The sequence below is a fragment of the Mesoplodon bidens genome, assembly GCF_964165515.1.
Source record: "Mesoplodon bidens genome assembly, chromosome: 9".
In the NCBI taxonomy this organism is placed as follows: domain Eukaryota; kingdom Metazoa; phylum Chordata; class Mammalia; order Artiodactyla; family Ziphiidae; genus Mesoplodon; species Mesoplodon bidens.
The window spans coordinates 60,622,327-60,649,784 of record NC_138166.1 but is presented as its reverse complement, the minus strand read 5'-3'; the positions used below and the strand labels follow the sequence as shown (position 1 = coordinate 60,649,784).

Below are 27,458 nucleotides of genomic sequence, written 5' to 3'. Positions count from 1 at the left end.
GGCCCGCAGATTCTGGAGCGCCGGCTCTTTATACTTGAGGGGTGCTCGCACTTGGCCTGGGCGTCCAGGCTGCGGGTTTGTTTTCCTGTGTGCTTGCTCCTCCGCCTGAGACCTCCCTATTTGGTGCCCTTTCCACCTGTGTCTCTCTCTCCCCATCTACTTCCACCTCTCACCTGGCGCCACTCTCCCTGCAGTGAGCAGATACAGCCAGAAGCTGCGGCAGCAACTGGGCCGCGACTCCAAGTTCATCCTGTGCTACGCCCAGAAGGAGGAGCTGCTGCTGGAGGAGGTGTACACGGACACCGTCGTGGAGCTGGTCGACTTCGGCAACGAGAGCCTGGGCAGCCTGGGCAGCCTGGCCTGCCTCCTGGACCCCTCCACGGGCGTCCTCAACGAGCAGGGCGAGACCATCTTCGTCTTCGGCGACGCGGGCGTGGGCAAGTCCATGCTGCTGCAGCGGCTGCAGAGCCTCTGGGCCGCGGGCCAGCTGGACGCTGAGCTCAGGTTCTTCTTCCACTTCCGCTGCCGCACCTTCAGCTGCTTCAAGGAGAGCGCCTCGCTGTGCCTGCGGGACCTGCTCTTCAAGCACTACTGCTACCCGGAGCAGGACCCCGAGGAGGTGTTCGCCTTCCTGCTGCGCTTCCCGCACACGGCCCTCTTCACCTTTGACGGCCTGGACGAGCTCCACTCGGACTTCGACCTGAGCGGCGAGCCCGACACCTCCTCCCCCTGGGAGCCCGCCCACCCCCTGGTCCTGCTGGCCAACCTGCTCAGCGGGAAGCTGCTCAAGGGGGCGCGCAAGCTGCTCACGGCCCGCACGGGCGTCGAGATCCCGCGGCATCTCCTCTGGAAGAAGGTGCTCCTGCGCGGCTTCTCCCCCAGCCACCTGCGCGCCTACGCTGGGCGGATGTTCCCCGAGCGCGCCGTGCGCCAGCGCCTGCTGGATCAGCTGGAAGCCAACGCCAACCTCTTCAGCCTGTGCGCCGTGCCCCTCTTCTGCTGGATCATCTTCCGGTGCTTCCAGCACTTCTGCGACACCTTCGACGGCTTCCTGCAGCTGCCCGATCGCACGGTGACGCTGACCGACGTCTTCCTGCTGATCACCGAGGTCCACCTGAACAGGACGCAGCCCACCAGCCTGGTGCAGCGGAACACGCGGAGCCAGACGGAGACCTTCCGTGCCGGCCGGGGCACCCTGCGCTCGCTGGGCCAGGTGGCGCACCGGGGCATGGAGAAGAGCTTCTTCATCTTCAGCCAGGAGGAGGTGCAGGCGTCCGAGGTGCAGGAGGGGGACCTGCAGCTGGGTTTCCTGCGGGCCGTGCCGGAGCTGGGCCTCGGAGGGGACCAGCAGTCCTATGAGTTTTTCCACCTCACCCTCCAGGCCTTCTTTGCTGCCTTTTTTCTGGTGGTGGACGACAAGGTGGGCACTCGGGAGCTGCTCCGCTTCTTCCAGGAGTGGGCTCCTCACGGGGAGGCAGCAGCTGCGTCCTGCTATCCCCCCTTCCTGCCCATCCAGTGCCTGGGGGGCCGCAGGCTGGCCGGGGAAGACCCCTTTAAGAACAAGGATCACTTTCATTTCACCAACCTCTTCCTGTGCGGGCTGCTGTCCAAAGACAAACAGAAACTCCTGCAGCACCTGGTGCCTACCACCGCCCTGCGGAGAAAGCGCAGGGCCCTGTGGGCTTACCTGTTCGCCAGCCTGCGCTCCCACCTGAAGCACCTGCCCCGAGTTCGGTCCGGGAGCTTCAGCCAGGTGCAGGCCATGCCCACCTTCATCTGGATGCTGCGCTGCATCTACGAGACGGGGAGCGAGAAGGTGGGGCAGCTGGCGGCCAGGGGCATCTGCGCCAACTACCTCAAGCTGACCTTCTGCAACGCCTGCTCGGCCGACTGCAGCGCCCTCTCCTTCGTCCTGCACCACTTCCCCAAGCGGCTTGCGCTCGACCTGGACAACAACAATCTCAACGACTATGGCGTGCGCGAACTGAAGCCCTGCTTCAGCCGCCTCACCGTCATCAGGTGAGACCTCTAGGTTCCGGGAGCAGCCGGCGGGGCCAGGGCTCAGGGGACACCAGGACTGGCACTGTGGAGCAGGATCTCCTGGATTATCCTGGAACTCATGACCGGGGGTCTGGGAACATCCAGAGCTTCTCTGTCTCGGGGTGGCAGAGGGTAACGAGCAAAGCTTCGAAGTCAGGTGGACCTGGATGGGCCCAGCTGGGTGTCCTTGAGCAAGCTGCTTAACCTCTTTGAGCTTCAGCGTCCTCATCTGGAAAAAGGAGAGTCTCATATCCTAACAATTACAGTAATAACAGTCAGCATTTTTTTTTCGTAAATATTATTATTTTTTATTAGTTTCTGCTTTATAACAAAGTGAATCAGTCATACATATACATCTGTTCCCACATCCCTTCCCTCATGCATCTCCCTCCCTCCCACCCTCCCCATCCCACCCCTCCAGGCAGCATTTATTGAGAACGGGTGAAGTGCATTAAAAATATTACCTGGTTTAATCCTTTTAACAACGCTATCAGGTAGGTACTGTTATCATCTCCGTTTTGGCAAACGAGGAAGCAGAGGCACAGAGAAGTTAAGTGGCTCAAGGTCACACAGGTGGGCCATGGTGGAGCCAGAATCGTAAAGAACCTTTTGAGATTCATGTGAGGCTCAGAGATAGCCCGTGAAATGTTTCTGGCCCGTGAAACCTTTATGATGGCAGGAAAAGCAGACTTTGTACTTATTAGCGTTAGTTAACTTCCACGAAAAAAGTGGGCAGCCCTGAGCTGCCAGGGGATCTCAGTAAAGAATGCTGACTCTTTATTAGTTTCAGGTTTGATGGTTTAGAGGCAAGAAAAGCCAGTCTCCTTTCTTCTATTAGCATTTTCTGTATTAAATACACCTTGTAAATCTCTACGGGGGTTTCAGTTCTCTACTATTTGGCTCATGCATTTCTGAAGAGCAGATGGGATTTGGAACTGATTCCAGGTTCCTGTTACACAAGCGCCAGAGCATACATTGTGGGGGAATGGGGGGGATGTAGGGAGCCCAAACCTGCCCTGGGCTGGGCATTGGAATCTATTCTCTGAGCTCTCAGCCAGCGACTCTCTGTTTGTAGCCTCAGGCAACCTCACACTCAGTGCCTCCCTGTGACCATTTCATAAGATGGAAGCTCTGCGCCAGTATGGTGGTCCCCAGGTTTGCCTCCAAACCAGCACAAGAGAAGGCAGGAAGAAATGGGCAACCCTAAGGAAGCATTTTGAGCTCCCTGAGGGCATCAGTGAGGAATAGTTTTGGCTGTTAGAGAAAACTTACAATGCTGGTGGCTTAGATAAGTTACAGACTTATTTGTCTCTCATGCAAAAATCTAAAGGAGGGCAGTTCTGGGCTGCTGTGAGGTCTCAGTGACCGTCAAGAGCCCAGGCTCTCCTCTGCTTACTGCTCTGTTCTCCTCAGTACCTGACTACTATATCTTGGCCCAAAATGCCTGCTCACGGTCCAGCCATTCAGTTGACACTCTAGTCACCAGGAAGAAGGAAGGGCAAAGGACACACCCCATTCTTTTTTTTTTTTTTTTTTTTTTTGCGGTACTTGGGCCTCTCACTGTTGTGGCCTCTCCCGTTGCGGAGCACAGGCTCCGGATGTGCAGGCTCAGCGGCCATGGCTCACGGGCCCAGCCGCCCCGCAGCATGTGGGATCCTCCTGGACCGGGGCACGAACCCATGTCCCCTGCATCGGCAGGCGGACTCTCAACCACTGCGCCACCAGGGAAGCCCCATTCTTTTTTTTTTTTTAATTAATTTTATTGCGGTACAGTTGATTTACAGTGTTGTGTTAATTTCTGCTGTGCAGCAAAGTGATTCAGTTATACATATACGTGTGTCTATTTTTTTCAAATTCTTTTCCCATTTAGGTTATTAGAGCATATTGAGCAGAGTTCCTTGTGCTATACAGTAGGTCCTTGTTGGTTATCTGTTTTAAACATAGAAGTGTGTCTATGTCAACCCCAAACTCCCAATTCATCCCTCCCCTGCACCTTTCCCCTTTGGTAACTGTAAGTTCATTTTCGAAGTCTGTGAGTCTGTTTCTCTTTTGTAAATAAGTTCATTTGTATGTTTTTTTTAGATTCTGCATGGAAGTGATACCATATGATATTTGTCTCGCTCTTTCTGACTTACTTCACTTAGTACGATAATCTCTAGGTTCATCCATGTTGCTGCAGATGGCATTATTTCATTTTTTATGGCTGAGTAGTATTCCATTGTATATATGTTCCACATCTTCTTTATCTGTTCATCTGTTGATGGACATTTATGTTTCCATGTCTTGACTATTGTGACTAGTGCTGCTGTGAACACAGGGGCACATGTATCTTTTTGAGTTCTAGTTTAGGACACACCCCATTCTTTTAAGAAGACTTCTCAGCTATTGCTAATGAGACTGCTGCTTAGATCTCACTGGGCAGAACCTAAGCACATGTGCCCAGCTAAAAAATGAGGGATTCTCTTTCTAAGTAAGCATAGATATTGGGAGTGACTAGTTGGTTTTGCCACCCTGGGATAGTCATGCAGTGTATGTACACACTGTGCCCCAGCACCAAGGTGGGTACCATGAGTGGAGGGGTTCAGAGTGTCTGACGTGATCATTTTGATTGGCCTAAAAATCAAGCTTTTACCGCTTCAGCCTTTTACTTATCACAGAGGACAGTGTGTAATAAGTGGCCCAGTTTGGCCCACGGCTTGTGTTTATAGATAAAGTTTTATTGGAATACAGTCACACTCATTTATTTATATATTGGCTGCTTCACTCTGCAGAGCTGAGTGGTTGAGATAGAGACCAGATGGCCTGCAGGGCTTAAAAATTTGTTATCTGGCCCTTTACAGAAAGAAATTGCTGAGCTCTGGTCTGTTCCTTCACCCACCCCTGACCCTCGCCTCATCCCTCACGCTCCTCCATCTCTGAGCGTTACTCCGTCCCTCAGACTCACCTAAATAAAAGGGGTGGAGAATTGAGAAGATCAGGGTAGTTTGTTTATAGAGAGCACTTGGTAGTAAAAAAAATTGTTTTGCATTTTAGCCAAATCAAAATATCCTGCTAGTATAGGGCTTTCAAAGAGCAATCCCAGTACACACTGGGCCTTGTCCAGGAGATACCATCATCCTGAGGCCCCCTTTTCCTGCTCCCTCTTGAAGCCTGGCCTGCTGAAGCAGCATGTGCATTAACGAGGAGTGGGAGAGTGTGGACCTCGCACGCTCTCCCTGACCTGCCTCACCCAGCTGTTTCTCCCTTGCCGCTAAACTTCCCGCACAGAACCACACCTCAGGAGCTGTCTCCCTCGATTGACCTTTTCAGGTGCCAAGTCAGGTTTCACACGTGCATTTCCAGATGGAAAGGCTCTTGGCGTTTTGGGTGGGACAGTTCTTGTGGGGACTGTCCTGCCTTTTGCAGGACCCCTAACATTTCTGGCCACACTTGCAAGATGGTGGAGCGTCCACTCCCCCAGCCTTATGACCACTAAATGCAACTCTACACATTTCCAAATCCCATGGCCCCCCGCTGTGCAGTGAGCGCCACATTGACACATGGGCCACCGGCAAATGCAGGATATCAGAGGTGGCTGTCCACACGTGTCCTTCAGGTGTCCCTCGTTGCCCTTGTGTTGAATCAGGGCTGTGCTGTAGCCTTGCCAATGGACTGGTTCTCATGGGTCTCTCAGCCCCGTGAAGACCAGGCTCTGTAGGGGCCGTGTGACTGGCTGCTATGGCCATTCTCTCGGGGGTCATCTATAGCTGGGGAGACTCCAGGACCTATAGACTTGTGCATCCTTGTGGAATTAACGCTCTTTCACAATGAGCAGCTGCTCTGATTTTTAACTTTCTTTGCTGTTTTTTTCAGACTCAGTGTGAACCAGATCACCGACAGTGGGGTGAAGGTGCTATGTGAAGAGCTGACCAAATACAAAATTCTGACCTTTTTAGGGTACGTATTTCTCAAGAACACTGCGACAGCTATATAGTAAGAATACAGAGCAGCAGGAAGTTGCCATTCCTGTGGATCACTGGATGGTTGAGGCTGATGGCCCCAGGGTACCAGGAAGAGCCCTGAACTGGAAGCCAGGAGTCCTGGGTCCTGCTTTTGGCTCGGCTAGCAGCCCACTCTTTGAGCAAGTCAGGAAATCTCACTGAGCCTCAGCCTTCTCATCCCCCTTGTATAATTGGGATCCTAATGTAGTCAAATAGTTTTACAGGTGGTGATTGAGTGTTGTAATGACAGAATTCCTCGGGATATGTTTTATTGACGTGAGAATACTGTTTATGTGGTAGATTTCACTATGGCGGGTCCATGATCTATCATCCAGAACCCATGGGGCAAGACACAAATCAGAAATTAGTGCCCATGCTACCTAGCAGTGACATGACCAGTGGGATCTAGGGCAATACCCCATTTTCAGATACTTCAACATTTCTGCAGCAAAAGGTATAAATGTTCCAACCAGTTGGGATAAAGACCATGAACAGCTCCACATTGGTTGCCAAAATAGTTACGAAGATGTTTGGGTTTTCAGAGCCTTTGGGGTTTTGGAGTTTGACAGGAGAGACTGTGGGCCACAGCCTCGCCAGCCCCACAGCTGCTGTTGACTCTCTGAGCTGGAGCCAGCCTGTCAGCTTCCTTGGGCCTCAGTTTTCTCAGCTGTCACATGAGAACACTGAAGCCCTGAATCCCAGGTTGCCTTTTTTTTTTTTTGCGGTATGTGGGCCTCTCACTGTTGTGGCCTCTCCCGTTGCGGAGCACAGATTCTGGACGCGCAGGCTCAGTGGCCATGGCTCACGGGCCCAGCCGCTCCGCGGCATGTGGGATCTTCCCGGACCGGGGCACGAACCCGTGTCCCCTGCATCGGCAGGCGGACTCCCAACCACTGCGCCACCAGGGAAGCCCCCAGGTTGCCTTTTGGCTCTGGAGTTCTGCCTGACTGTGGAACACTGGAAACCTGTCTGCTTACCACTTTCGACTCCTTTCTGCCTTATTGTTGAATTGGTGTCACGTGGTAAAGTGACGAAGAGGTAGACACTGAGTTGGTTCTAATGCTTAGAAACTTTTACCCCTCAAGATGCCAATCGTGATCTTAATCTGAAAATATCCCTTAACTGCCATTTATCGAGCACTTACATGCAAGGGCTTGGGATGATCTCATACCATCCTCATAACAACCCTGCAAGGGAGCCGTAATTCTTACCCCTGTATTACACGTGGAGAAACTGAGGCACAGAGAAGCTTCGTACCTTGCCCCAGGTCATAAAGCTGGGGAAAGTGGCAGAGTTGGCCTTGAACCTAGCCTGAGACCCCACAGCCCAAAACTCAGGCCTCCACATGCCCTTCCTTTCTCCTTTTGACCTAGACTTTGTACATCAGCAGACAGCACCCACTCACTTTAAAAAATGGGGTCCTAAAAAAAAAATGGGGTCCTAAATTCTCACGGCCATGCTTTCTCTCAAAGCTTATACAACAACCAAATCACCGATGTCGGAGCCACGTACATTGCCAGAATCCTGGATGAGTGCACAGGCCTCACGCACCTGAAGTAAGTGGGGTGGGCACAGCGAGCGGGGTCTTCAGTAGCTTCTCTTGGTCACCCTTCATTGCTCAAGCAAAGAATAAATGCCACCCTCGAGCTGCCTTCTGCTTGCCCCAGGGCCAAATCAGGTCAAATCAGGACACCTGTGTGTAGAAGGTGAGCTGTGGGTGAGGCTTGGTGTTTGGAAGGGCCCGCTACCATGGGTGGGGGGAGAGTGTGGCATTTTGATTTCATTAACTCCTAACAGGAAGAAAGGCCACAACTATCACCCTTTCTGGAGATCGTTTTCCCCTGAGGAAGTCCCTCATTGTCTTAGTCCATTTTGGCTTGTGTAACAAAATACCATAAATGAGGTTGCTTATAAACACCAGAGATTTATTTCTGACAGTTCTGGAGGCTGGGGAATCTAGGATCAAGGCGCCAGCAGATTAGGTGCCTGATGAGGGCCCAATGCCTTGTTCTTAGATGGTGCCTTCTCACTGTGCCCTCACGTGGTGGTGGAAAAAGGGGAAAGGGAGCTTTCTTGGACTTCACTCATAAGTCACTAATCCCATTTGTGAGGGCTGTGATGAGTGACTTTATCACTTCCCAAAGGTTCCACCTCCTAGCACCATCACTTAGAGGTTAGGATTTCAACATATGGATTCTGGTAGGGGTGGGGGGAGGCAAACCTTCAGGCCATAACATTGCAGATGACAGCCTGATCCCTGGCTGTGTCACAGGAATGTCCTGCCAAAGGTGTCAGAGCACCAGCCTTGGAGGAGGCTGGTGATGCTGCCCTGGTGATGGTAACCTACCCCTTGACCATTTGCAGTTGAAGTGGGAACCTTCTGGTCTGCTGATGGAAATGAGTGATGCTCAGTGGTCATTTAAAGAACCTCTGCGGGAACTTGGGTCCCTGAGTCTCTGCAGAGATTGTGACCACCTGGAGAGGAATCCTGACTGGCTTTCCTCAGGGCTTCGGGCCCCTCCCTGAGGGGACGCCCAGGGATGGCTGCTGTGGGTCCCAGGAGAAAGACCACCCCTCCTAGGAGGGGCCAGAGGGGCTCTGTGCCAAGGACGAGGGTGGCTGATGCTGGAGTCCCCTCACAGCTGTAGCTGATGTGTGCATGACTCTCTCTGCAGACTGGGAAAAAACAAAATAACAAGCGAAGGAGGAAAGTGTCTCGCCCTGGCTGTGAAGCACAGCAAATCCATCTTTGAAGTTGGGTGAGTAGAGACGGATGCACACGGGTGTGCGTATACAGCCTGCTCTGTGTACAGGAGCGCCTGCTGGTCTTTTCGTACATCCATCTAGCCAAAAGGACCGCTGGCACAAGCTGTGGGGCAGAGGCTGCAGAGAGCCTCCATCACAGATGCCCTGATGGCTGGGCCCCACTGGCTCCTGCGTGGGAAATATTGTGGGAAGCCCCAGGATTGACTGCCACTTCAATTGCATGGACTTTATTTAATTCATGCAAAAGGCAGTATTTATTACCGCCAGCAAATGGAGGGAGCTAGCAAAGGGAGTTTTAGCCCTATGTGGTAAACTTCCTCAGGCAGGTGTGCTTCATTTTAAGATTATATAGTCTCTGGAGGCTTTTTAAAATTTTTTATTTTATATTGGAGTATAGTTGATTAATAACGTTGTGTTACTTTCAGGTGTAGAGCAAAGTGATTCAGCTATACATGTATCTATTCTTTTTCAAATTCTTTTTCCATTTAGGTTATTGCAGCATATTGAGCAGACTTCCTTGTGCTATACAGGAGGTCCTCATTAGTTATCTATTTAAACATAGAAGTGTGTATTTGTCAATCCCACACTCCCAATTTATACCTCCCCTGCCCCCCACCTTTCTCCTTTGGTAACCGTTAGTTTCTTTTCTAAGTCTGTGAGTCTGTTTCTATTTTTTAAATAAGTTTATTTGTATCGTTTTTTTTTAGATTCCGCATGTGATATCATATGATATTTGTCTTTCTCTGATTTACTTCACTTAGTATGATAATCTCCAGGTCCATCCATGTTGCTGCAAATGGCATTATTTCATCCTTTTTAATGGCTGAGTAATATTCCATTGTATATATGTACCACATCTTCTTTATCCATTCTTCTGTCTTTGGACATTTAGGTTGCTTCCATGTCTTGGCTATTGTAAATAGTGCTTCAGTGAACATTGGGGTGCATGTATCCTTTCGAATTATGGTTTTCTCTGGATATATGCCCAGGAGTGGGGTTGCTGGATCATATGGTAGCTCTATTTTTAATTTTTTAAGGAACCTCCATACTGTTCTCCATAGCGGCTGTACCAGTTTACATTCCCACCAACAGTGTAGGAGGGTTCCCTTTTCTCCACACCTTCTTCATCATTTATTGTTTGTAGACATTTTGATGATGGCCATTCTGACTGGTGTGAGGTGATATCTCATTGCACTTTTGATTTGCATTTCTCTAATAATTAGTGATGTTGGGCATCTTTTCATGTGCCTCTTGGACATGTGTTTGTCTTCTTTGGTGAAATGTCTATTTAGGTCTTCTGCCCATATTTTGATTGTCTGTTTTGTTGATATTGAGCTGCATGAGCTGTTTGTAGATTTTGGAGATTAATCTCTTGTCGGTTGCATCATTTGTAAATATTTTCTCCCATTCTGAGGGTTGTCTTTTTGTTTATAGTTTCCTTTGCTGTGCAAAAGCTTTTGAGTTTAATTAGGTCCCATTTGTTTATTTTTGTTTTTATTTCCATTACTCTAGGAGATGGGTAGAAAAAAATATTAATGTGATTTATGTCAAAGAGTGTTCTTCCTATGTTTTCCTCTAAGAGTTTTATAGCACCAGGTCTTACATTTAGGTCTTTAATCCATTTTGAGTTTATTTTTGTGTATGGTGTTTAAAGAATGTTCTAATTTCATTCTTTTACATGTAGCTGTACAGTTTTCCCAGCACCATTTATTGAAGAGACTGTCTTTCCCCCATTGTATAGTCATGCCTCCTTTGTCATAGATTAATTGACCGTAGGTGCATGGGTTTATTTCTGGGCTTTCTATCCTGTTCCATTGATCTATATTTCTGTTTTTGTGCCAGTACCATACTGTTTTGATGGCTGTAGCTTCATAGTATAGTCTGAAGTCAGGGTGCCTAATTCCCCCAGCTCTGTTTTTCTTAAGATTGCTTTGGCTATTCAGAGTCTTTTGTGTTTCCATACAAATTTTAAGATTTTTTGTTCTAGTTCTGTGAAAAATGCCATTGGTAATTTGATAAGGATTGCACTGAATCTGTAGATTGCCTTGGCTACCCAATTTGTTTTGACAATATTGATTCTTCCAATCCAAGAACATGGTATATCTTTCCATCTATTTGTGTCATCTTCGATTTCTTTCATCAGTGTCTTATAGTTTTCAGAGTACAGGTCTTTTGTCTTCTTAGGTAGGTTTATTCCTTGGTATTTTATTCTTTTTGATGTGATGGGAAACAGGATTGTTTCTTGAATTTCTCTTTGTGATCTTTCATTGTTAGTGTACAGAAATGCAACAGATTCCTGTGTATTAATTTTGTAACCTGTAACTTTACCAAATTCATTGATGAGCTCTAGTAGTTTTCTGGTAGTATCCTTAGGATTTTCTATTTATAGTATCATATCATCTACAGACAGTGACAGTTTAACTTCTTCTTTTCCAATTTGGATTCCTTTTATTTATTTTTTTCTTCTCTGATTGCCATAGCTAGGACTTCCAAACCTATGTTGAATAAGAGTGGTGAGAGTGGACATCCTTGTCTTGTTCCTGATCTTAGAGGAAATGCTTTCAGCTTTTCACTGTTGACCATGATGTTAGCTGTAGGTTTGTCATATATGGCCTTTATTATGTTGAGGTATGTTCCCTCTATGCCCACTTTCTGGAGAGTTTTTATCATAAATTGGTGTTGAATTTTGTCAAAAGCTGTTCCTGCATCTATTGAGATGATCATATGGTTTTTATTCTTCAGTTTGTTGACGTGATGTATCACACTGATTGATTTGTGGATATTGAAAAAGCCTTGCATCCCTGGGATAAATCCCACTTGATCATGGTGTATGATCCTTTTAATGTATTGCTAGTATTTTGTTGAGGATTTTTGCATCTATGTTCATCAGTGATATTGGACTGTAATTTTCTTTATTGTGTGGTAATTTTTTCTGGTTTTGGTATCAGGGTGATGGTGGCCTCATAGAATGAGTTTGGGAGTTTCCCTCCCTCTGCAATTTTTTGGAAGAGTTTGAGAAGGATAGGTGTTAGCTCTTCTCTAAGTGTTTGGTAGAATTCTCCTGTGAAACCACAGTCCTGGCCTTTTGTTTGTTGGGAGTTTTAAAAATCACAGTTTCAATTTCAGTGCTTGCGTTTGGTCTACTCATATTTTCTATTTCTTCCTGGTTCGGTCTTGGGAGAGTGTACCTTTTTCTAAGAATTTGTCCGTTTCTTCCAGGTTGTCCATTTTATTTGCATACAGTTGCTTGTAGTAGTCTCTCATGATCCTTTGTATTTCTGTGGTGTTTGTTGTAACTTCTCCTTTTTCATTTCTAATTTTACTGATTTGAGTCCTCGCCCTTTCCCCTTGATAAGTCTGGCTTAAAGGTTTATCAATTTTATCTTTTCAAAGAACCAGCTTTTAGTTTCATTGATCTTTGCTACTGTTTTGTTTCTATTTCATTTGTTTCTGCGCTGATCTTTATGATTTCTTTTCTGCTACTAACTTTAGGTTTTGTTTGTTCTTCTGTCTCTAGTGCTTTATGTGTAAGGTTAGGTTATTTGAGATTTTTCTTGTTTCCTGAGGTAAGATTGTATAGCTATAAACTTCCCTCTTAGAACTGCTTTTGCTGCATTCCATAGGTTTTGGATTGTTGTGCTTTTCATTTTCATTTGTCTCTAGGTATTTTTTGATTTCCTCTTTGATTTCTTCAGTGATCCACTGGTTGTTTAGTAGCATATTGTTTAGCCTCCATGTGTTTGTGTTTTTTACAGTTTTTTTCTTGTAGTTGATTTCTAATCTCATAGCATTGTGGTCGGAAAAGATGCTTGATATGATTTCACTTTTCTTAAATTTACCAAGGCTTGCTTTGTGGCCCAGCATGTGGTCAGTCCTAGAGAATGTTCCATTTGCACTTGAAGAATGTGTATTCTGCTGCTTTTGGATGGAATGCTCTATAAATATCAATTAAGTCCAATAGGTCTAATGTGTCATTTAAGGCCTGTGTTTCTTTACTGATTTTCTGTCTGGATGATCTGTCCATTGATGAAAGTGGTGGGGTGTTAAAGTCCTCCACCATTACTGTGTTACTGTTGATTTCTCCCTTTATGGCTGTTAGTATTTGCCTTATATATTGAGGTGCTCCTGTGTTGGATGCATATATATTTACAGTTGTTATATCTTCTTCTTGGATTGATCCCGTGATCATTATGTAGTGTCCTTCTTTGTCTCTTGTAATAGTCTTTATTTTAAAGTCTATTTTGTCTGATATGAGTATTGCTACTCCAGCTTTCTTTTGATTTCCATTTGCATAGAATACCTTCTTCCATCCCCTCAGTTTCAGTCTGTGTGTGTCCCTAGGTCTGAAGTGGGCCTGTTGTAGACAGCATATATACGGGTCTTGTTTTTGTATCCATTCAGCCAGTCTGTGTCTTTTGGTTGGAGCATTTAATCCATTTACATTCAAGGTAATTATCAATATGTATGTTCCTATTGCCATTTCTTAATCATTTTGTTTTGTTTTGTTTTGTTTTGCGGTAAGCGGGCCTCTCACTGTTGTGGCCTCTCCCGTTGCGGAGCACAGGCTTCGGACGTGCAGGCCTAGCAAACATGGCTCATGGGCCTAGCTGCTCTGCGGCATGTGGGATCTTCCCGGACCGGGGCACGAACCCGCGTCCCCCGCATTGGCAGGCGGACTCTCAACCACTGCACCACCAGGGAAGCCCGGGTTTGTTTTTGTAGGTATTTTTACTTTCCTTCCTCTTTTGTTCTCTTCTCTTGTAGTTTGATGACCATCTTTAGAGTTGTGTTTGGGTTGCTTTTTCTTTTGTGTGTGTGTATCTACTGTAGTTTTTGGGTTTGCTGTTCCCATGAGGTTTTTTAAATTTTTGAATTTTATTTATTTTTTTATACAGCAGGTTCTTTTTTTCCCCCCCACCTCAGCAGACATTTGATTGCCAGTTAACTTTATTTATTTATTGGGAATATACATATCAAGTATATAAAATGGAGTTTAACAAGCAATTACAAAGGAAATACTTTGTACAACTACCACCCAAATCAATAACCCCCAAAACCCCAAACATGCACACCCCCTTTACAACTTCACTGTCATCTTTGTCTGTAGGCAGCATCTAGTTGGGTTTTGCCTTTTTATCTAAACTGACAGTCTCTTTTTAGTTGGTATGTTTAGATTATTCACATTTAATGTGATTATTGATTGGATTAAAATCTACCACTTGGCCAGCTCTTTTCTGTTTGGTCCAAACTTTTGTTTCTTTTTTCCTTTTTCTTGCATTAGTGAGGATTTTTTTTAATGATTCCATTTTATTTCCACTATCGATTTATTACTTATACCTCTAAAATTTAGGTCTTCTGCCCATTTTTGGATTGCGTTGTTTCTTTAATATTGAGTGGTATGAGCTGTTTATGTATTTAGGAGATTAATCCTTTGTCTGTTGATTCATTTGCAAATATTTTCTCCCATTCTGAGGGTTGTCTTTTCATCGTGTTTATGGTTTCCTTTGCTGTGCAAAAGCTTTGAACTTTCATTAGGTCCCATTTGTTTATTTTTGTTTTTATTTCCATTACTCTAGGAGGTGGATCAAAACAGATCTTGCTGTGATTTATGTCAAAGAGTGTTCTTCTTATGTTTTCCTCTAAGAGTTTATAGTGTCTGGTCTTACATTTAGGTATCTAATCCATTTTGAGTTTATTTTTGTGTATGGTGTTAGGGAGTGTTCTAATTTCATTCTTTTACATGTAGCTGTCCAGTTTTCCCAGCACCACTTATTGAAGAGACTGTCTTTTCTCCATTGTATATCTTTGCCTCCTTTGTCATAGATTAGTTGACCATAGGTGTGTGGGTTTATCTCTGGGCTTTCTATCCTGTTCCATTGATCTATGTTTCTGTTTTTGTGCCAGTACCATATTGTCTTGATTACTGTAGCTTTGTACTATAGTCTGAAGTCAGGGAGTCTGATTCCTCCAGCTCCGTTTTTTTCCCTCAAGACTGCTTTGGCTATTTGGGGTCTTTTGTGTCTCCATACAAATTTTAAGATGATTTGTTCTAGTTCCATAAAAAAATGCCATTGGTAATTTAATAGGGAATGCATTGAATCTGTAGATTGCTTTAGGTAGTATAGTCATTTTTACAATATTGATTCTTCCAATCTAAGACCATGGTATATCTCTCCATCTGTTGGTATCATGTTTAATTTCTTTCATCAGTGTCTTATAGTTTTCTGCATACAGGTCTTTTGTTTCCCTAGGTAGATTTATTCCTAGTATACATCAGGTTCTTATTAGTCATCAATTTTATACACATCAGTGTATACATGTCAATCCCAATCGCCCAATTCATCACACCACACCACCCCCCGCCACTTTCCCCCCTTGGTGTCCATACGTTTGTTCTCTACATCTGTGTCTCTATTTCTGCCTCCCATGAGGTTTTGATATGGCAGTCTATGTATGTACAAGGTTGTTTTAAGTTGCTGGCTTCTTTTCCACCTAGAGGAGTTCCTTTCGCATTTGTTACAAAGCTGGTCTGGTGGTGCTGAATTCTCTTAGCTTTTGTCTGTAAAGCTTTTGATTTCTCTGTCTAACCTGAATGAGAACCTTGCTGGGTAGAGTAATCTTTGTCGTAGGTTCCTCCCTTTCATCACTTTAAATATATCATGCCACTCCCTTCTGGCCTGCAGAGTTTCTGGTGAGAAATCAGCTGATATCCTTATGGGAGTTCCCTTGTATGTTGTCATTTTTCCCTTGTTGCTTTTAATATTTTTTCTTTTTAATTTTTGTCAATTTGATTACTGTGTGTCTTGGTGTGTTCCTCCTTGGGTTTATCCTGTCTGGGACTCTCTGCGCCTTCTGGACTTGGGTGACTGTTTCTTTTCCCACATTAGGGAAGTTTTCAGCTATTATCTCTTCACGTATTTTCTCAGGTCCTTTCTCTCTCTCTTCTCCTTCTGGGACCCCTAAAATGTGAATGTTGGTGCATTTAATGTCATCCCAGAGGTCTTTTAAGACTGTCTTCATTTCTTTTCATTCTTTTTTTTTTATTCTGTTCTGTGGCAGTGATTTCCACCATTCTGGCTTCCAGCTCACTTATCTGTTCTTCTGCCTCACTTATCCCACTATTGATTCCTTCTGCTGTATTTTTTATTTCAGTTATTTTATTGTCTGCTTGTTTGTTCTTTAGTTCTTCTAGGTCTTTGTTAAACATTTCTTGTATCTTCTCAATCTGTGCCTCCATTCTTTTTCCGAGATCTTGGATCATCTTTCTTATCATTACTCTGAATTCTTTCCTGGGTAGATTGCCTGTCTCCACTTCACTTAGTTGTTCTTCTGAGGTTTTATCTTGTTCCTTCATCTGGGAAATATTCCTCTGCCGTCTCATTTTGTCTAACTTTCCGTGATTGCGGTTTCCGTTCCACAGTCTGCAGGGTTGTAGTTCTTGCTGCTACTGCTGTCTGCTCCCTGGTGGATGAGGCTTCCTGGTGGGAGGGACTGGTTCCTGCCCACTGGTGGGTGGAGCTGGGTCTTGTCCCTCTGATGCACAGGGCTGTGTCGGGGGTGTGTTCAGCGGGCAGTTGTGTGGTCAGGAGGACGCTGATGGGTGGGGCTGTGTCCCCACTTGGTTGGCCTGAGGTGACCCAGCACTAGAGCCTACACGCTATTGGGTGGGGCCAGGTGTTGGTGAAAATATGGCAGCCTCCAGGAGGGCTCACAGCAATGAGTACTCCCGAGAACTACCGCCACCAGTGTCTTTGTCCCCACAGTGAGTTACAGCCGCCCCCTGCCTTTGCAGGAGACCCTCCAACACCAGCATATAGGTCTGGCCTAGGCTCTTAGGAGAGGTCACTGCCTTTTTCCCTGGGTCCTGGTGTGCATAAGACCTTGTGTGTGCCCTCCAAGAGTGGAGTTTCTGTTTCCCCCAGTCCTGTGGAATTCCTGTGATCAAATCCCGCTGGCCTTCAAAGGCAGATTCTCTGGGGCTCTTCCTCCTCCCATTGCCAGGCCCCCAGGCTGGGGAGCCTGACGTGAAGCTCAGAACTTTCACTCCTGTGGGAGAACTTCTGTGATAGTTTTCCAGTTTGTGGGTTGTCCACTTAGTGGGTATGGGATTTGATTTTATCATGATTGCACCCCTCAAACTGTCCCATTGTGGGTTCTTCTTTGTCTTTGGACGTAGGACATCTTGTTTGGTAGGTTCCAAAATTTTTTCATCAATGGTTGTTCATCATTTAGTTGTAACTTTGGTGTTTTCGTAAGAAGAGGTGAGCTCACATCCTTCTACTCTGCCACCTTGTCTCTGGAGGCTTTTTTAATTCAATTTTTTTATTGAAAATACATATAACATAAAAGTTACCATCTTAACCTTTTAAGTGTACAGTTCAGTGGCAATAAGTACATTCATATAGTTGTGCAGCCACATTCATATAGTTGTGCAACCATCACCATTATCCATCTCCAGAACTCTCTTTATCTTGCAGAGCAGAAACTCATTCTCCCCTCCCCTCAGCCCTGGCAACCACCTTTCTATAGTATCCCCTGTTCCTGTGAATTTGACTACTGTAGGGAGTCATAAGTGGAGTCATACAGTATTTGTCTTCTTTTGTGACTGGCTTATTTTACTTAGCATGATGTCCTCAAGGTTTATCCATGTTGTAGCATGTGTCAGACTTTCCTTCCTTTTTAAGGCGGTGTAATAGACCATTCTATATGTATATCACAGTTGTTTATCCATTCATCTGTCAGTGGACACTTGGATTGTTTCCACCTTTTAGCTCTTGTGAATAATGCTGCTGTGTACATGGGTGTACATATATCTCTTTGAGACCCTGCTTTAAATCCTTTTGGGTACATACCCAGAAGTGGAATTGCTGGATCACATGGTAATTCTATTTTTAATTTTTTGAGGAACCACCATATTGTTTTCTACAGCAGCTATATCATTTTACATTCCTACTAACAGTGCACAGGGGTTCCAGTTTCTCCACATCCTTACCAACAACTTGTTATTTTCTGGTGTTTTGATAGTAACCATCCATATGGGTGTGAGGTGATATTTCATTATGGTTTTGATTCAGGAGACTACAGCTTTTCATAGAGTTACAATTTTTTCTGTGATTCTAAAAGAAACATAGATAATTTTATTTGTAAACTATGGAAAATATGAACAGTATAATGGATATCATCTTCTCAGAAATAATTATTGTCAACACTTGAGGTCAGGTAAGCTTTCTTGCTGTCTCTCATGCAGTGTATGTTCTCTCTATACTATTTTTTTTTAATATGGTAGATGTCAAACTATCTGTACAGAATTTTATTCTACCTTTTTTCACTTAATCTCATGTCATGAGTATAGTTTTCCACTTTATTAAAAGTTTGATACCATGCAGTTTTACCTAGTACACACATTTTTTTTCAAAATGCTGAAAACTCTCACTCTGGGGTTTTAGAAGCCATACTGGCAGGGACGTCAGCAGGCCACTTGCCTGGTGAGAGCATGTAGCTGAGGCAGCCTCAGTTCTGTGGTGGGCCTGGCAGACTTGCTTTCTGTAGACAGTGACCCTCAGCCTTTTAGGAATAGCTGACTCTTATTATAGGCTCAGCACTGTTTGGAGTGCTTCGCATATATTAACTCACTTAATCCTCACAACAACTCTGAGGAAATGCTCTTCTTATACTAGCTTTACAGATGAGGAGACTAAGACCTCAGAGACTATGCATTACCCAAGCACGCCCAGGTGGTGGGGGGCAGGGCCAGGATGGGAGCCCAACGTCTGACCATGCAGACCCTCGATTTAACCAGATCCTCTAAGGCTTTCTACTGTGGGGGAGAGAATACGGCTTGTCATTGCACCTCCCCACCAAAACTGCAACAATCTGAACAGCATGGTTTGGTCACCTCCTTTTTACATACCAGGGAAATTGCTGATAAGTTTTCTCAGTGTGCTTTCTGATCTTTGCTTCATGCAAGACCGACTATGTCTTCAAGAATGTCCGGCACCCCTGCACAGGGTCAAATGGATATTGGGAGTCTGGCACCACCACAGGCCTTCCTTTCAAGCTGCCACCAACCTGTATATCCTGCAGGTGACATTTCAGGGAGAGTTGTGAGCTTAGGCTCTGACTGACAGCTCTCCAAAAGCTCAGGGGTGAGACTTGGTTTCTAATCGTGCAGCTGTCTGATTTGACTTCTGTTCACAAGCCTTCTACTGCTTTTTTTTCCTCCCGAGCAGCTCAGTAAGGGGCTGGTGGAGGGATTCATCTCCAGGCCACAGCTCCAGGGATGGAGCAGAAACATCTGCCTGTTGAGTATACATGCCATGGCCATGAGCAGAAAATAAGGGATGAGCATGAGGTAACTTTCACTGTCTTACCTCTGCCCTCAGGATGTGGGGCAATCAAATCGGTGATGAAGGAGCAAGGGCCTTCGCAGAGGCTCTGAGGAACCACCCAAGCTTGACTAACTTGAGGTAACTGCTGCCTTCTGAGACCTGCTGTCTTCAGGGCCAACCTGGTCACTCCGTGTTCCTCTTGTTTTACCAGAGGAGGAGCCAGGGGAAAGAGGGTGGCTGGCATTCCTAACAGGGAAGGTATTTGTGTGTGTGGTTTTTTTCTTTTTAAAAACGTTTTTATTGACGTAGAAGAGGCATACAGTTAAGTATATTATGCTTAAGTTTTCAGCTCCGTGTTGTGACATGCGCACACACCAGTCAGATCAAGACTAGATATTGCCAGCCCCTCTGCAGTCTTCCCGTGCCCCTTGGGGGTTGGGGAGGAATTCTTCAGTCCAGACAGAACTGAAAGAGACACTGGGCCGCAGATTCCTGCCCCTTCCTCATTTCTCAGGATGGTGCTGGGACGAGGGGACCCTTCACCTCTGTAAACAGACTTGGTCCTCCCTGGCCCTCCTTTAGGCCTCTGGCCAAATCTCTGAGACTCGGGGGTCTCCTGGTTGCCTGTGTCCTTCCTGTCACTGACATAAGGGCTTAATACGGTGGGGGCAGTAGCAGAGTTCCTTCCTTACAAGAACAGAGGAAACTTCTCCAGGCCTCACTGACAGGCGCCTGTAAGGTGTCAGCCTCCGAAGCAGAGCTCGCCAGGCCTCCTCAGCCCGTGTGACCAGGTCTTGCCATGTTCCGTTTCCTGTCTGGCCTCTCCCCGAGCAGTCTGGTGATTGTCCTCGTCCTGGGCTCTGGAGCAGCAAAGGCTGAGTGGCTCCTGGTGAGGCCGGCACTTACGCTTCCTGCTTCAAGTCAGCCCAGGCAGGAACCACCTCCAGGTGGAGTCTTGCCAGCTGTTTTAGTTGCTGAAACCAAAGCCAAATGTAGACATGTTTTTAATAACCTACCCCAAATGTTTTTCCTTCCTAGTCTTGCATTCAATGGCATTTCTACAGAAGGAGGAAAGAGCCTAGCGTGGGCCCTGCAGCAGAACGCATCTCTGAGAATATTCTGGTAATAACCATAGTCATTTTGAACGGTTGGGTCTCAGGGATTTTTCCAAAGACTGTGCACAGCCTGGAATCTTAACTGAAAGACTGCCTCTCCGTTTTAAAAGGCTCTAGGCCTTTCCTCAAAGGAAGGTTTATAATTTCATTTTCTCCTAGATTAGAAAATAGCCATTCCCAGAAGCACAAACAAGTACAGAATGGGTGGAATGGGTCCCAGGAACATGAGTTTGAGACCTTAGCCTTCTTTGCCCACCCTAGGCCTCAGGAAAACCAGAAGGCTAGCTATTCTGTCAGGATATCCTTGGAACACCCTCAGATATGCCTTGAGGAGTCCAACTTTCACGCACTTGTCTCAAAACTTTCTCCCTTCTTCCTCTTAAACTGCCTACCCCCTGTGCAGCCTCCTCTGTCCCCAGGTAGTCACATCAGGACTTGGCCTTCATACTCCAGCTCACCTGTCACCTGTCACGGGAAGCCCACAGCCCTCGCTCCCTCTCTGCACTCCAGGGCCACTAGTTAACTGTTTGTTACCTTCTGAAAGTGATGCTTTTTTTCTTTCTTTTGGTTGTTCCTTTTTTGGTCATTTACCGTATTTTTATTTACTTACTTGCCTGTATCATAAATTGCTTCCGGGAAAGGAAGTTATATTACATGTCTCTGTATCCTCCTCATGAGATATTGGCTAAATTAGTTAATGAAAATGTCATCATTATGAGAATTCAGATACTAGACCTGCTGGCCAGTAAGTACATTTTCCTTTTCCCCTCAAAAAATCTTTTAAAAGATTTTGAAAAGTAATACATGCTTTTTTGAAAAAAATATAAGACACTGAAGTCGGGAAAGTAGGAAGTGAAAGAACCTCCTCCCTCATGCTTTCTAAATATAATCTTTTATTTCTAGCATTTGAATGTATATTCAAATAAATATCGCTTTTCTTATGAAACTGAATAGCATTTAGCAAGTGACTAAAAAAATATCTCAACCATATATTGTACATATTTGACATGTCCTTTTATGTCAGGGTCTCTCAGTCTCAACACTGTTGACATTTTGGTCCAAATAATTCTTTTTTGTTGAGAGGCTGTCCTGTGCATTGTAAGATGTTTAGCAGAATCCCTGGCCTCTACCCATTAGATACCAGTAGTAACCCCTAATTGTGACAATCGAAATTGTCTCCAGACATTGGCAAGTGTCCCCTGGAGGAGAAGTCACCCCAGTTGAGAACCACAGGTCTAGGTGGATAATAATAATGTCAATCCCCAAAATCTCTTGAGTACTCACTGTACATCACACATTGTTCTCAGCCTTTTCCATGTATTAACTCATTCTCACAACTGTGTTATGAGGGCTGTACCATTACTGTTCACATTTGCTAGTGAGAAAACTCAGGCCCAGAGAAGTTCAACCACGTGCTGTGGTCGCCCTGCGACCAGTGCCAGCCGGCATGTCTGGCTCAGAGCATCTTGAGCCCCATGCTCTTCTGCCTCTTTTTTTTTTTTTTTTTTTTTTGCGGTACGCGGGCCTCTCACTGTTGTGGCCTCTCCCGTTGCGGAGCACAGGCTCCGGACGCGCAGGCTTAGCAGCCATGGCTCACGGGCCCAGCAGCTCCACGGCATGTGGGATCTTCCCGGACCGGGGCACAAACCGGTGTCCCCTGCATCGGCAGGCGGACTCAACCACTGCGCCACCAGGGAAGCCCTCTGTCTTTTTCTTCATCCTACCTCATTCTCTCTAAACGTTGCAGTGTCCCTTGAATGTACACTCACAATGTATTTTGCTGGCTGCCTCTACTGATACTGAAATTAGTTCACATCTTACATTATGACCGAAAAGACTACAACCAATACTGCATGTATAGAACCTGTGTGTAATGTCTTTGCACACCATAAGGTGGATTTCTAGACGTCGAATTGTTGGCCGAAAGTGAAACACATTTAAAATGTGGATAGACACTACCAAATTGCCCTTCAAGGAATGATTTTTTAAATGTTCTTTATATTCCTTTCTCCTTCCTTATTTATTCTTTCATCCACTGGCACAACAGGGTTTAATCCTCTTTACAACTAGGAGCTTCTAGCCCTCTGTGCTTTATCCAGATCACTTCCTGCTTTTACAAACTGAGAGACTTCTGAACTTTCAGTCACGGAACTCGGGTCCTACATAACTGGCCTCGGAGCAAAGTGATGAGCACATTTTAATGCGCAGTTGGCAGGCTTTTCTAGGTCTTCATCTGACTGAGTTTATTAACACACTGTCTGTGGTGTTCAAGGGATCTTAACGGCTGGAGGAGACCCAAGAAGCAGGCACTGGCCCCTCGCTTTCTGTGGGCCCGTCTTCTGAGAGATCTGAGGGCTCAGCAAGGATGGGGAGGGAGTATGGGCTCCCCCTGCAGCAGCAGGGCTAAGAAGTAGGAGCTTGGGTGAAGGGTTTGCACTAGAAATGAACCTCCGTTTATTGTCTGCGGGGCTCAGAGGCGGGCTTGGAGCCTGTTTGCTGGGTTCTCAGCATGTGATGAGCTGCATAGCTGCAGACGCCAGGGCTGGTATCCGCTTCTGTGAACTCAGTGGAGAGTGGGTGCCAGGCAGGGCTGCCCTGAGTCGACACTTCCTCTTTTCCAGGCTCACCAAAAATGAACTTGATGATGAAGTGGCAGAGAGCTTTGCAGAGATGCTGAAAGTCAACCAGACGTTGAAACATTTATGGTAATTCAGATTTCAACACTGTGCTTTTTTAAAAAAATTTTTTTTGAGATATATCTTTTGAAATATTTTTTGATTCACATATCATAAAGTCATGCTTTTGAAGTGTACAGTTCAGTGGTTTTTAGCATATTTATAAGGTTGTGAAACCATCACTACTATCTAATTCTAGAACATTTTTACAAAACTACCTACCTCCCCTACCCGCCAGAAACCTGTACGCGTTAAGTAATCACTCCCCATCCTTCTCCTCCCTTAGTCCCTGGCACCTGCTAATCTACTTCCAGTCTCTATGGATTTGCCTATTCTGGGCATTTCATAGAAATGCAGTCATACAATATATGACCTTTTGTTTCTATGTTCTTTCACTAGCATAAGTTTTCAAGGTTCATCTACATTGTAGCATATATCAGTACTCCATTGCTTTTTATGGCTGAATGATTTTCCATTGTATGGACAGTCCATGTTTTGTTTGTCCATTCTTCAGTTGGACATTTGGGTTGTTTCTACTTTATGACTATCATGAATAATGCTACTGTGAACATTCATGCACGTGTTTGTATATGAACATATGTTTTCATTTCTCTTGGGTATATACTTAGGAATAGAATTGCTGGGTCATATAGTCACTGTGTTAAATGCCAAACGGTTTTTCAAAGTGGTTGTGCTATTTACATTTCTACCAGTCATGTTATGAAGGTCCCTATTTCTCCACATCCTCACCAGCACTTGCTCTTGTCTATCTTTTTGGGTAATGCCATCCTAGCGGGTGTGAAGTGGTATCTCATCATGGTTTTGATGTGTATTTCCCTGACTGCTAACAGTGTTGGGTGTCTTTTCATGTGCATAGTGGCCACTTGTGTATCTTCTTTAGAGAACTGTCTCCACATCCTTTGTTCATTTGTAAATTGGGTTATATGCCTTTTAATTGCTGAGTTGTTAGAGTTCTTTATATATTCTGGGTGCTAGACATTTACTAGATACACGATTTGCAAATATTTCCTCTCTGTCTGTGAGGTTTTTCACTTTCTTGAGAGTGACCTTTGAAGCACCAAAGTATTTAATTTTGATAAAGTCCAATTTATCTATTTTTTGTTTAGCTGCTTGTGCTTTAGGTATCTTAGTAAGAAATCATTGGCTAATCCAAGGTCACAAAGATTTCCTTTAAGTGTTAATAGTTTTGTGCTTACATTTAGGTCTTTGATCCATTTGTAGTTCATTTCTGTGTATGGTATGAGGTGTTAGGGGTCCAGCTTCATTTTATTGCATGTAGATACCCAGTTGTCCCAGCACCATGTGTTGAAAAGTCTCTTTCCATTTTGAATGGCCCTGACACTTTTGTCAAAAATCAGTTGACCATAAATGTGTGAGTTTATTTCTGGACCTTCTATTCTAGTTCATCTAGCCATATGTTTATCATCATGCCAGGACCAGACTGTCCTGATTATTGTAACTTTGTGATAAGTTTTGAAACCAGGAAATGTGAGTCTTCCAACTTTGTTCTTCTTTCTCAATATTGTTTTGACTATTCTGGGTCCCTTGCATTTATTTCCATGTGAATTTTAGATCACCATGTCAATTTCTGTAAAAACAAAAAAACCCAGAGTGTGCTACTTTTACATGTTTTTTTTGTTTTATTCCTTTTCTTTCTGACCTGTAGACTTTCTTTTATGCCCTTGCCTAGGTGTCACGCCAGCCCCTCCACGAGAACAGAGCTAGAACAGGGCTAGAGAGTGAGTCTTAGCTCTTGGTGCCAGCACAGACTACACTGGCTGCAGTGAAGGTAGCCAGTGGGCATATGTGCCTGAGCACTGCCAGGCTTTTTACTTCTCCTCCTACCCAGCCTCTTGCCAGGTCTAGGCTTCAGGCACCTCACCCTCCCCGCAGCAAGGTGTAGGTGGCGCCAGTGGTTCCAACTGTGGAAGGAGTGATTAGGAAACAGCAGAATTTAACTGAATGCAGAACTCAGTGCCCACTTCCAGGTTCTATTTTTGGTCCTTTTGCAAAAATGTCCAAGTCACACTGTGGCTGTGCTTACCAGAAGGTCTCACCTCTGCCACTCGGCCCAGGGGCCCCAGTCTTTGAGAGATGTGGCGGGGACCACTGGGTCCTGGCTGCAGCACAGCCACCAAGTCCTGTGTGCTTGGGCAGGAATGGTGACAAGAGCTCCCTTCCCCTGGGTGCCATGGTAGAAATGATGAGAACTACTTCATACACATCCTCCTATTGAAACCTCACACACCCAGGGTAGTGGGGTTCTCTTATAGTTATTCCCATTTTATAGATCAGGCAGCTGAGGAATAGAAAGCTTATTTCTTCAAGGATCTGCAGCTGAGAAGTGGGGAGTGGGTGTATGTATATGAGGAGAGCTTTTAACCACTATGCTATACTGCCTCCTTAAGGGACTGGCTTAATTTCTATAATCTCATTAGTCACAGTAATATAGGTCATTATCTTCCTGGTACACAGCTACCTTCTTGGATCAGTGCCCAGAATTTCTGAAGGTCAAGTTGAGTAGTAGCCTTATGCTACAAATAGCTGGGGGGTGAGGAGTGAACCTGTGATGAAGCACAGACATATCACTGACTTGTGCTGTTCTTTCCTGGGTGGGTTAGAAGCATGGCTTCCCAGGGGAGCAATTTGGGAATTGCCCAGGCTTCCCAGCTATATCTGAAATCTTTGTTTCATTAGAATCAATGCCACCCAACATAATGGGGTATACTCTTAGAGGCCCCATTATTGATGCTTTTCCACTGGGACCCATGAGTAGCAGCAGAACTGTTCATCCTCCCTCCCTCTCAGATGTTGAAGAGGACATGGTACCATCTTGGAAGCCTTTGTTTCCCCCAAAGAAGAGAATGGCCAGCTCTTTAAGAAATACTTAACTTTAAAAACTGCCTTGCCTTTCTCCAGCCATCTGGAAGGAGACATCAGACTGCCTGTTCCCCAGATGTGTTCCTTAGAATTTGTTGTTCAGACTGGTAGTCTCCAAACATTTTGATTGGGCACCCCTGCAGTGAAAAATGTCAAGCATACATGCATACATATATGTTCATGTATTAAATTACCTACATATGAATATACAGATATATTATGCTCACTATAAAAATACACAGAAAAGTTAAACATTTAAAAAATTTTTACTTAAGTATAGTTGATTTACAGTGTTGTATTTAATTTCTGCTGCACAGGAAAGTAACTCAGTTATACATACATATATTCTTTTCCATTATGGTTTATCACAGGATTTTGAATACAGTCCCCTGTGCTATACAGTAGGACCTTGTTGTTTATCCTATATATAATAATTTGCATCTGCTAATCCCAAACCTTCCCTCCCCTTTGGCAGCCACAAGTCTGTTCTATTTGTGAGTCTGTTTTTGTTTCGTAGATATGTTCATTTGTGTCGTATTTCAGATTTCACATATAAGTGATATCATATGGTATTTGTCTATCTCTTAATGACTTAATTTGCTTAGTATGATAATGTCTGGGTCCATCCATGTTGCTGCAAATGGCATGATTTCATTCTTTTTTGTGGCTAATAATCCATTGTATATATATATATATATATATATACATACCACATCTTCTTTATCCATTCATCTGTCGATGGACATTTAGGTTGCTTCCATGTCTTGGCTATTGTAAATAGTGCTGCTGTGAATATTGGGGTGCATGTATCCTTTTGAATTACTGTTTTCTCTGGATATATGCCCAGGAGTGGGATTCCTGGATCATATGGTAGCTCTGTTTTTAGTTTTTTAAGGAATCTCCATACTGTTCTCCATAGTGGCTGTACCAATTTACATTCCCACCAACAGTGTAGGAGGGTTTCCTTTTCTCCACACCCTCTCCAGCATTTATTGTCTGTAGACATTTTGATGATGGCCATTCTGACTGGTGTGAGGTGATACCTCATTGTTATTTTAATTTGCATTTCTCTAATTATTAGTGATGATGAGCATTTTTTCATGTGCCTATTGGCCATCTGTATGTCTTCTTTGGAGAAACGTCTATTTAGGTCTTCTGCCCATCAGAAAAATTAAACATTTTAAAGCATGTTCTTTATTCTCATGGATCTGATCGACACAATCTCAGCAAGATTGAACGTTAAGGGGACTCGGTTCTTCCCCTGACCCTGTCTCTTATCCCATCGTATCCTTCCAACCCCCTAATGAAGTGGGCAGATTTAATCCAGTATTACTTGATACAAAAGATATATTCTTCTTTCAGGCTTATCCAGAACCAGATTACAGCCAAAGGGATTGCCCAGTTGGCAGATGCATTACAGAAGAACACTGGCATAATGGAGATTTGGTAAGACCGATCTACTACTTGTAATGATAACAACAACGATTATTTACTCAGCACCATTTACTATGTGCCATGCACAATGCAGGGCAATGTCCATTTATTTCCCATCTTTCCAACAATCTGTAATGTAGGTAGTATTGTCTCCATTTCACAGATGTAGGAACTGAGGCCCAGACCAAGGTCACACCTAAGAGGAGAAGCTGGAATTCA

At 44.9% G+C, this 27,458-nt stretch overlaps 1 protein-coding gene across 6 annotated transcripts in view; it reads left to right on the top strand.

The window, feature by feature from the left end:
• The window catches only part of NOD1 (nucleotide binding oligomerization domain containing 1), a 90,837-nt gene that overhangs the window by 50,686 nt on the left and 12,693 nt on the right, over positions 1-27,458 (top strand). For 4 of the 6 annotated variants that reach the window (XM_081244128.1, XM_081244126.1, XM_081244127.1 and 1 more), the window contains 8 exons: positions 195-2,019; positions 5,893-5,976; positions 7,493-7,576; positions 8,696-8,779; positions 19,169-19,252; positions 20,153-20,236; positions 22,851-22,934; positions 27,168-27,251. In XM_081244128.1, coding sequence (XP_081100254.1) covers positions 195-2,019; positions 5,893-5,976; positions 7,493-7,576; positions 8,696-8,779; positions 19,169-19,252; positions 20,153-20,236; positions 22,851-22,934; positions 27,168-27,251 — 2,413 coding nt within the window. The remainder of the gene's footprint in view (positions 1-194; positions 2,020-5,892; positions 5,977-7,492; positions 7,577-8,695; positions 8,780-19,168; positions 19,253-20,152; positions 20,237-22,850; positions 22,935-27,167; positions 27,252-27,458) is intronic. The other 2 variants (XM_081244130.1, XM_081244131.1) reach the window with 1 other exon arrangement.